General features: G+C 33.2%; 2 protein-coding genes across 2 annotated transcripts; one reads left to right on the top strand and one right to left on the bottom strand.

Annotated features, from left to right (window-relative positions):
* Window positions 1–67: 67 nt before the first annotated feature.
* LOC140046232 (uncharacterized) lies at window positions 68–4013 on the bottom strand. The gene is made up of 4 exons (XM_072090801.1): window positions 3878–4013; window positions 3311–3446; window positions 2844–3035; window positions 68–1479 (listed from the first exon to the last, which is right to left on the bottom strand). The coding sequence occupies exons 2-4, from the start codon at window positions 3444–3446 to the stop codon at window positions 716–718; spliced, it is 1092 nt and encodes a 363-aa protein (XP_071946902.1). The 5' UTR covers window positions 3878–4013; the 3' UTR covers window positions 68–715.
* A 241-nt stretch (window positions 4014–4254) lies between these two features.
* Window positions 4255–9905, top strand: LOC140046231 (uncharacterized). Its single transcript, XM_072090800.1, has 10 exons — window positions 4255–4356; window positions 4669–6161; window positions 6530–6668; window positions 6977–7121; window positions 7330–7409; window positions 7497–7679; window positions 8159–8407; window positions 8914–9003; window positions 9139–9266; window positions 9376–9905. Exons 2-10 carry the CDS (start codon window positions 4684–4686, stop codon window positions 9533–9535), a joined length of 2652 nt encoding a protein of 883 aa, XP_071946901.1. The 5' UTR covers window positions 4255–4356; window positions 4669–4683; the 3' UTR covers window positions 9536–9905.
* The last annotated feature ends 75 nt before the right edge of the window (window positions 9906–9980 follow it).

Genomic DNA, 9980 nt, shown 5'->3' with positions numbered 1-9980 from the left:
AACGGTCCAAAAAAAAACAGTAAACCACAAACCAAACCACAAAGTAAGCAATTACTGTATTGTAATTATAGTTTTTAATATAATCTATTTGTATACTTCAAATAGTAATCACATGACTACTTGTTGAGGTAAACATGTTAAGTTATAGCACTCGTACAACAATGGAGATGAATTAAAATAATGTACGACTCATGATAAAGTTAAGTTACAAGTGTTACATACTTTTGTGTACTAGCCCTATGAAACATAAATATATATATATGGAAAGATCAAAGAATGACACACCAACCAATGAGAAACAAAACCACTCCCAGAAGTGTAAATTATTCTTTGTTATTCTTTATCGTCCTAAGTTCCCACAAAATATTATCATGTTGATCATCAGGACTAGTGTGGTAACATTTTTTCACAGCAGTTTAATCTCTTTTTATTAGAATATTAAAGCAAAGAAAGCTTAATAATTATTAAATTTCTTTCCCAGTATGTTTAAAAAAAAACAAAGGCAGTTAAAAAGAAATATTTACAGTATTATTTAAGGGTTTCCATTCAAGTAGAAAATATCTTAGATTACGGTTGTAGCATCTGTACAAATATATTTATTTCACAAAATTAAAATGTAGTGATGTACCCTAATAACAACAGTCCAATATCAAAACCTATTTGACAATTATTGACTGATTTAAAAAAATTAATTGAAAAATTGTTTAAAAAGTCATCAGAAGCCAGGAAGTAGTTTACCCTTCTTCTGCAAGCGTTTAACCTTTTTCTTTTGTTTTTGATCTTTTCTCGATTGAATATTTTTTGTTCGTTTCTCCTGTTTATCTTTCTTTGTTTTTTCTTGTTGTTCAATTCTTTCGTTCCATTGCTTTGCGCTCTTTTGTTTTATTTTCTTTTGTTTCTTCATTGTTTGTTTAATTAGATTAGGATCGTCTTTTACTTTAGTTCCCTCGGCTTTCAGGAGCGCTTTCTTCCATGCCTGGCTCTCTGCCGTTTGTTTAGCTTTCTCTGGATCCGTCTCTTTCAGTTCTTTCATCTTTTTTGCGTCCATTTCCGCCTTCATTAACAACCTTGTGTAATCTCTATTACTTCTTGGTTGATTCTTCTTCACCCATTTCTTCTTTTTTTCACTTGAATTAGTAAATTCAAATTTACTAAACACAACCTCGCCCTCGCTATTCAAAACAGGGGGTGCTGTTGGCTTATCGGCTTCGTCTCCCTTACTCTTTTTATTCACGCTTGCTTTTTTAAGCTCCTTTTTAGATTTTTTAATTGCCTCAAGTCTTTCTTGTTTCTGATCTTGCGACAGTTTTCTTAATAGTTTTGTAGGTATACCATTGTTCGTGTTATCCAGCGTATTACGTTTATTTTTCATACGCGCAATTTTTACGTGTAATTTTTCACGCAACTCTTCAATTGATTCGGAACTATTGATTTTCTCAACACTGATTGGTTTGGTAGGAATTTTCTTCTTAAATTCATCTGAAAAATAAAGATAATACATTTAATACTCAGGATATCTTACATTGTTTTGTGAAAGAAGGTATGGACTGCTTCAAATTAATGTGAATGAAATGAAATCAATATTTTTATCTACGTAGTCATTTAATTATAAACATTAGCCAGATCAAAGGGCCAATTGATTAAATTAACTATAAAACAGGATTAGGTATATTGTCCCCCTAAACATTTTTTTTGTTAAATATGCCATTTTAATGTCATATACAGTCGACTCCGCCTAAGTCGAATCTAATGGGACCGGTATAAAAATTTGAGTTACGCGAACTTCGACTTACAGATTTGCAAAAAAAATGCTAGGCCTAGGCCAAGGTTTACTCACTGATTTGCAAAAAAAAAATGCTAGGCCTAGGCTCACTCACTAGCCGCACTATGGCTAGGCCTAGTGGACACTGCCTTGTTGCGATCGCGGCCCACGTGATGAGCCTTCTTGAATTGAGTTTGCTTTAATAGCTAGCTAGCTAGGCCTAATAAATGCTAAGCCTCTTTATCGGCAATGATAAACTGTATTTTCTTTTATGGTTTAAGCCCGAAACAATACAAAAACGTATAATAAATACATTTCGGTTCTTATTCGAAATCGGTATCCATTGTTTATTGCCATCTGTCTAGCACAAAATAGGTACCCACAAAACGCCGCTCAAGTTTTCAACTCTGAAAAACAACTCATACACTATACACTAGCGCGAGTTGTAGGACGCCGCCTATACTATATAACCTGCTTGAGAGAACCGATATGGTCCCACATTATCCCCTCTGTCGTTTGTTTATTGAATTATGTACGTTTCATCGTCTTTTTTAGCGCGTTGTTGCCGCGTAATTTGTGACTTCGACTTATACAATATAAATCACTAAAGAATGTGTGTATTCGGACCGCAAAAAGACGTCGACTTAGACAAATTTCAACTTGGAAAAATTTGACTTACAAATAAAAATTACACAATAACGTATAGGAAAGAATTGGGACTTTCCGAAAAATTTGACTTTTGCGATTTTTTGACTTACGCGAATTCAACTTAGGCGGAGTCGACTGTAGTTATTCACTTTAACCAATAACTACATTTAAAAAAAATTATTTTCCTGAAAAAAATTGTAATTTAATTTAAAGCAAAACATTGTCTGTCAGACAATGGTTTTTGGTTAAAATTAAACGTTTCTTTTATAAATAAGTGAAATAATAATTATTATTTTTTTTTGTTTTTTGCAGAAGTGATTAAAAATGGCATATTTAAATTCTGATTTTGATTCATTTTTCATGTTTTTGGGGGACAATACATCTTTGACTAATAAAATTAACTAAATAAACATAATAATATAATATCTCAAACCTGTATGATCATGAATGTCTAGATTTTCTACTTGTGTAGTGATTTCAGGGTTGTCTTTTGTCCTTTCCTGTTCAGCACGCTCAGTTTCTTCCTTTTCTGCGAGTACTTCTTGAATCTTTGTAACACTCTTGTGTTGAGCAGGATCAAGTTTCTTTTTCTTTGACTTCTGAATTTTGTGACTAGGAACCTTTCCTATAAATCAGTAATAAATAACAATTTAAAATAAAATTTAATGACAAAAAAAATTGACATTCCGGAACCATTCTCAAGAACAAATGAGTAAAATTAACAACTAACTTAAAATTATATTATACATAAGAATCTTATAAACGGTGTGAAATAATCAAACCATATTATTATTATTATTTAACTTTGTGCAGCATAGCTATCGGTACTAAGTTTGATACAAATTATATAAAATTATTATCGTAAAGCGTCCCTTTTATTAAATAAATACTCTACACTACCTGAACTTTCTTTGCCATAGAATCCATATTGTTTGTCCTCATTGCTGAAGTAAAACTTTGCTGGAATAAGATTAACCATCTGATTAAAGTATCGATTGCGATCAGTAAGACGCTTCAATAAGTCCGTCTCCTCCATCTGTAAATAAAAAAAAATTATATTAAGTCTCATATTCTTTCATTTCCTTGAAACATTTATTTAGTTTCTCAGATATTATATTTATATTTATAATAAACCATTCATCCATCTCATGGTCGAACAAACAAAATATTTGTACACATGACATGTACAACATAACTCCTAACTTGCTAGGTCATGCTTTATCTACTGCTGCATGAACAACGTATGGCATTGCCTAGTCATCACTACTGACACTGTCTCATGTCTGTCATTATACTATAGGCTATAGCTAGCTAGCCTACTTCCTAGCTAGGCTCTACAGTAGTGTGTAGTAGTAGTACGTTAGTTAGGCCTATTTCCAGGCCTCTCTCTAGTTAGCTTGCCTAGGATTTTTCAGATTAAAAAAAACAATAATTTACACGCGACTTAATAATAAAACAATAACTTACAATATCTATGCGAGTTTAACTTGCACAATTAAACTTTAAATGTATTGTCAGATACCTTTCCTCTGAAAAACAAGCACGATTAAATCATAAATGGTTGAAACCGAAATCCACATGCAGTCACGTTTTTTTGTTTCACGAACCCAGACTGACCTTTCTCAGGCTTAGTTTTGGAATAATCCATTTTCAATTTTGGATGAATCAAGTTTTGTTTAATTATTCATGTTTTTTAAAGTTAGATAAAATTACACTATATACAATATTACAAACACATTTTTATTTATTTACACACAGATTATTAATATTTTGCAACAATAAGAAAATGGTTTAAAAAAGACTTTACACATGACCTACACATCCCTCGTTTCTAATGACCTGTACCAAAATGGCAGCGCCCGTAATTTAGAAAACAGAGAGGGCAAATTTGCCCATAATTTCTTTGATTTCGTAAATTCCATATCATACATTTAATAAAATTATTCGTAAGTATATAAAGTGTTATCTAAAATAGTTTCCAATTCTAAATAGATAAAAAGTTTGCTATAGAAATAGAAACAAATGTGTAGGCCCAGGCTACACGGGGTTTCAGATGAAACAGTTTATGAATAAACGGTACACAAAGCGAGCGAGCGAGGTTCGCCGGACTGACTAATTATTGGGAATCCTAATTGTTTTCTAGGCCTAGAATTCATGGTGGCCTTAAACTGTTCAATTGAACTGTAAGCTATTTTTAGCTAATCAGTTGATGACATTTTTTAAACATATTAACAACATTTTCATCATATATTTTTCAGAATAAAATTGTTACGATGAGTTCCTCAAAACCTCGAACAAGAAGGGGCACCAGCCAAAAAGCACCAGAAAATGATGGAGGAAGTGGTATAGAGAAAAAAGAAAAATCTGGGCGAACAAGATCTGTTTTGAAATTGGTAGACTCTGTTGATGAAGATTTAAAAGGAAGATCTTCTAAATTAAAAGTCTCAGAATGTGAACAAAATAATGGACAAGATCATAGAAAATCAACAAACCAAAAAACGCCTAGTAAAAAAGAGGAAAGAAAAACCTCTCATGGGGATGTTAATTTAAGAGAGGATAAAACACCGACAAAAGAAAAGAAATCCTCTGATTGTGATGGGGGTATCCCTAACTCTGGTTCGCGGAGAAGAACTCGTTCAAGCGGAGTATTCAGTCAGACTGAACAATCGCCTGAAACTACAACAGAATCTAAAGTACATAAAAAACCTGAAAAAGAGTCGAATTTGGACTCAAAGAACAAATCTGACCCAATTTCAACAGATGTTGTTGGTACTCTTTCATCGGCCAATAAGGAGTCAGCAAATATAGGCCAAAGGTCAAGTAGATTAACGCAGATTGAGAAAACGGTTGGAACACTTCATACCTATGCAAAAGACAGTAGTAATAATAGTGTGGATAATGATCAAACAAAAATTCAAAATTCTACTCTTGATGAAGTTGCAAGAATTCCAAAAAGAGGGCGGCCACCAAAGCATGTTAAACAAATTCAGCAAAAAAGTATGTTGGATGTAGATAAGATTAAATCTGAGCCTATATCACCTCAAAGAACTAGCCCTAGGCGACCTAAAACATCAACAAAAAGTGCAAATTTGGATCAAACTGATAATGTAATTACCTCAGAGCAGAGCAACATTGATGAAATGGAAACAAATGATGTAGCAATCAATAATAAAACAGATGGTATACTTACGGCTATTTCGACGAGAACTTCACCCAGAAAACGATCAACAACAGATACAAAGTGTAATGATGTTGAACTTGAAACAAAGGTCTTAGAGCCGCTAAGCAAAAAACAGTGTAAATCAAATGTAGCAAAAGATCTGAATAAACAGTTTAATAATACGACAGAGAATGAACTCCCTCAAAATGACGACAATGTAGCACACAATTCCAAACAAAACATTCCATCCTCAGATTCTTCTATAACAAACAAATCAAAAGAACATCTATTTTCACGAAGAAGCAGACGGCTATCAGGAAGGGACCCGGATTGTGAGGAAGCCAATCAAACAACTCAGGCACCAGAAAACGTCCAATCACAAGCAGTCATAGAGAGTGATGATAAAGAGTTGAAAGTTTTTGATAGTGAACAAGAAATTAATTTACAGGCAGATACTGAGACATGTGATATAAAAGTCTTTGAAGAAGATGAGATTGGTTACGAAGGGTTACCATGGTACCAAGATGAACCAGATGAAAATGAACCATTTTATTTTGAATCTGATCATACAGCTTTAAAGGGAAACAAAGAGTATGCTTAAATTCTTACCTTTTTACACACAAAATATACAAAATAAAGACACACAAAATTCATCTTTGTTATTTATTATAATCATCACAATCTTCTACTCAAAACAGCCCTTAAGCTCTGTCTACACTATTAAACTTTATGTGCCCATATATGGCCATGGTGATGTCATAGCACTACCATATTTGGGAAAGTTGTACATTATAGGGACCATTCAGACTTAGTTATTTAAATTAGTTTTATAGGCATAGTTAGCACTAATTTTGGTGGGACCAAACTTGCCCGGGTAATTCTGAATGGACCCATAAAGCAAGTTCCAAATTAATTGCATTATTTAAAAGCATTTAAAATGTTTCCATATTTCCTTACAGTTATCGAATGTTACTTCGTACTTTAGCGACGTTGGAAGCCCAGCGACAGCAAGCAATACAGAATCTGGAGAAACTATCAGAATGTCAAAAAAGTGCATTGTGCGAACCTGTAGAATTTGTTAAGAACCTACAAAATAAGGTGAACATTTTGATATCATTGTGTTAGCTTATAAACCTCTCTTGATTAAGGTACATTCACACTTGTTCTGTTCACGGAACAGGTAGATGGCACTGTTCAATTCTTTATTATTGACTTTCCATTGTTTAACAACACAGCATCATCGTCCTTTTCGTGAATGTAACTTTAGTGGATGGAAAATTACTACTGTACATACATTACTGTCAGAATAAGATATTATTAATGGTACGTGTGCATGTTGTTGTTTGTGTGGATAAAGTGATGAGTTCAAATCTAGTTATTAATGGTATTTGTACATTTACTGATAGGTTGATATTAATCTACCAGTGGCTCAGCGAGTCGTTGCAATACCAAACATCAACTGGGAAAAATACATCAGTAAGCTTGAAGGCACGCAACTCATAAAATTTTCAACAGACGTACGCAACACAAGAGCATCCAAATCATCATCAGGTAAACTAGCAATAATAACTTTAAAGCTCTGTCTACACTATCAAACTAGTTTGTGTGATGTACCCAAATATGGTAGTGATATGCTTAAATATGGTAGTGATATGACATCATCATGTCTATATATGGGCACATCACATTTTTTATATGTTTAGTCTCTTTACTTTAATGTATTTGTTGCCTGATGCTTGTTCTTTTTCATATTCTTTAGCGGCTTCTGTTTCAATTGACACTAACAACCCATCCACCAGTAAAGATTCTATGCTCAGCTCAACTGTATCAATTAAAAAGGTAATATATCTATCATTTTTCATTTAATACCCAATTAATTCATACATTTATTGTTTCTAAACTACTACTACTACTTTAATATTTTAGGAGGAAGATCTAATAAGAGGGCGCCCTATTGATATGAGTAAAAGTGAAACATTTAATCAGCTGTGGACGGTGGAAGAGCAAAGACGTTTGGAAGAATGTCTAGTGAACTACCCACAGGAGGATGTGGAGGCTAGACGATGGGAGAAAGTTGCTAATGCTCTGGGAAACAGAACTCCTCAACAAGTAAGTCACATAAACATTCTTTCCAAGATTCAAATTGCTTGATATATGGACACCTACTATACCATGGAGATATAACACCCATGTACTGTACCATGTGATCTCTGACCTGTTGTATGTTGAACACTTCTTTTCACCTTTTATGCCTTGCAACTGTGATTTATATGCATATGCAACAGAAATTACATTTTAATATAATTTAATCCACGCCACACCAAATATATCTCCTTCAGACATCCCTTTGCACGGACAGTTGCTCTCCAATACACTGCAGTTCACCAACCATTTCCTTTGGAATTCTTTACCATTATTTATCAATGATTCCGCAGTCCTTTCTTCTCTAAACACCTTTATCTCTAAATTCAGACAATCACTCCACATCGATTAGAAGTAATACTGCTGTGTTTCTTAAAATGTTATATTTTTATCCTGAAATCTTAAATGTGTATATTCTGTAATAGGATTTTTATTGTACATAACAGGTTGCGAGCCGTGTACAAAAGTACTTCATCAAACTTAGTAAGGCGGGATTACCAGTACCTGGCAGAATGCCAAACCTTAATATGTATATGAATAAAAAGACAAACAGACGAATGCATCAATTTACTAGACCTCTGTTGCACCAGAATTCAACGTTCATGCAGGCCTACAAACCACCAGTTTACATGCCAGATGAAGAGGATGATTTTAATAGATTAAATAATAGTTTTGACAATGAACGAACACTTTTGGTAAGAATTACGTGACTAACTACAATTATTGTTGTTTACAGTACCAGTATTACCAAATCAGCTTAACGTCTGTAATGGTGCTGTACAATAAAGAAAAATCAATTTTTATTAGCTCTTTGAACATCTGTCTACACTATCAAACTTTATGTGACAAAAAATGTGATGTGCTGCCCATATATAGACATGTACCATATTTGGGCACACCACATTCCTTTGTCAAACTAGTTTGATAGTGTAGACAGAACTTGACAATTAGGATCCTCTCGATTTCTCGATCTTGATTACCTGCTAGCCTCATAGATATACTGTGATGTCTGCTACCATGTGACATGCCTTTCAACCCAGATTGCAGTCAGTGTCTTCCCAGATTTCTCTTGTTTTTAGTACTGCCTAGCCTATGAAATAGTAACAAAACTTCACTCCACAATTTTTATTTAAACAAATATTTATTCGAGTCAAATACTTATTTCAGTTCAATATAATATATTTATTGTTATTGTTTTCAGGATGATAGTATTCCAGCAGAATTACAAGACACTGAGGAATACCAGGAATTGCTGAGATTAACAAGACTTAAAAGTGAAATGCAAGAAAGGGTAGGAGAACCCCAAAAACATTGAAATTGAATAAAAACAGACTTTAAAAAATAGGTCATTGTGCAGTTTTAATAGTTATTAACTTTCAGATTTTACTCATTTAACAAAATGTAATTTTCGTAATCCCTGTTTTAGGACCAGGGTGAGCATTTGGGTTTCAAGTGTGACCAGTGTGGTATTGAACCAATCACTGGAACAAGATGGCATTGCAAAGACTGCCCTCAACATGTCTCAGTTGACCTTTGCCCTATATGTATTGACAGGTAAGATTCAACGATTAAACAATTGAAGATTCTTAAAATAAGTTAGTGATTTAAAACATTATTTCAGTTGATTATTGGTAAATTAATTTTTACTTTTTTATCTTTGCAGTAAATATTCCACAGATGTACACACTGTAACACATCGGATGGAGCCTATCCAACCAGCCAATCAAAATAGAACATTTGAAGACAAAGATTACACAAAATTTACTATGGGATTATGGGATTACAACTACCTTGATCCTAATTATAATCCAGCTAACCTATGACATTGAACTTTGACATGATATATTTATACGTAGTAAAAATAATGGAACTTGATGACCTACAGTACATAAGAGTCTACACTATCAAACTTTATGTGACAAAAACATGTGATGTGCCCATATATGGACATGATGATGTCATATTACTACCATATTTGGGCACATCACACTTTTTTGATTGTGTTGACAGAGCTTTACACAGACCTTTACAATACCAGTTTTTACACAGGCCTACAAGTTGCGTTTTAACGATTATTAATCATACTATACAGTAAAAGTAAATCAAAAATATTTAGGGTAGAAACCATGAAAATAATTTTGTTTAACATTAGTTCAATATTCCGAGGGCTTATTGTTTATTTTTTTAAATAATGGAATTTCAAAGATTAAATAAGTGATCATAAGTTTCATTTGTATGTGGAGTGTTCACTTGCATTTTACATTATTA

Source organism: Antedon mediterranea, chromosome 4, assembly GCF_964355755.1.
Source record: "Antedon mediterranea chromosome 4, ecAntMedi1.1, whole genome shotgun sequence".
NCBI classification, from domain to species: domain Eukaryota; kingdom Metazoa; phylum Echinodermata; class Crinoidea; order Comatulida; family Antedonidae; genus Antedon; species Antedon mediterranea.
The sequence above is the reverse complement of the archived record's forward strand: the minus strand, read 5'-3'. Positions and strand labels throughout refer to the sequence as shown.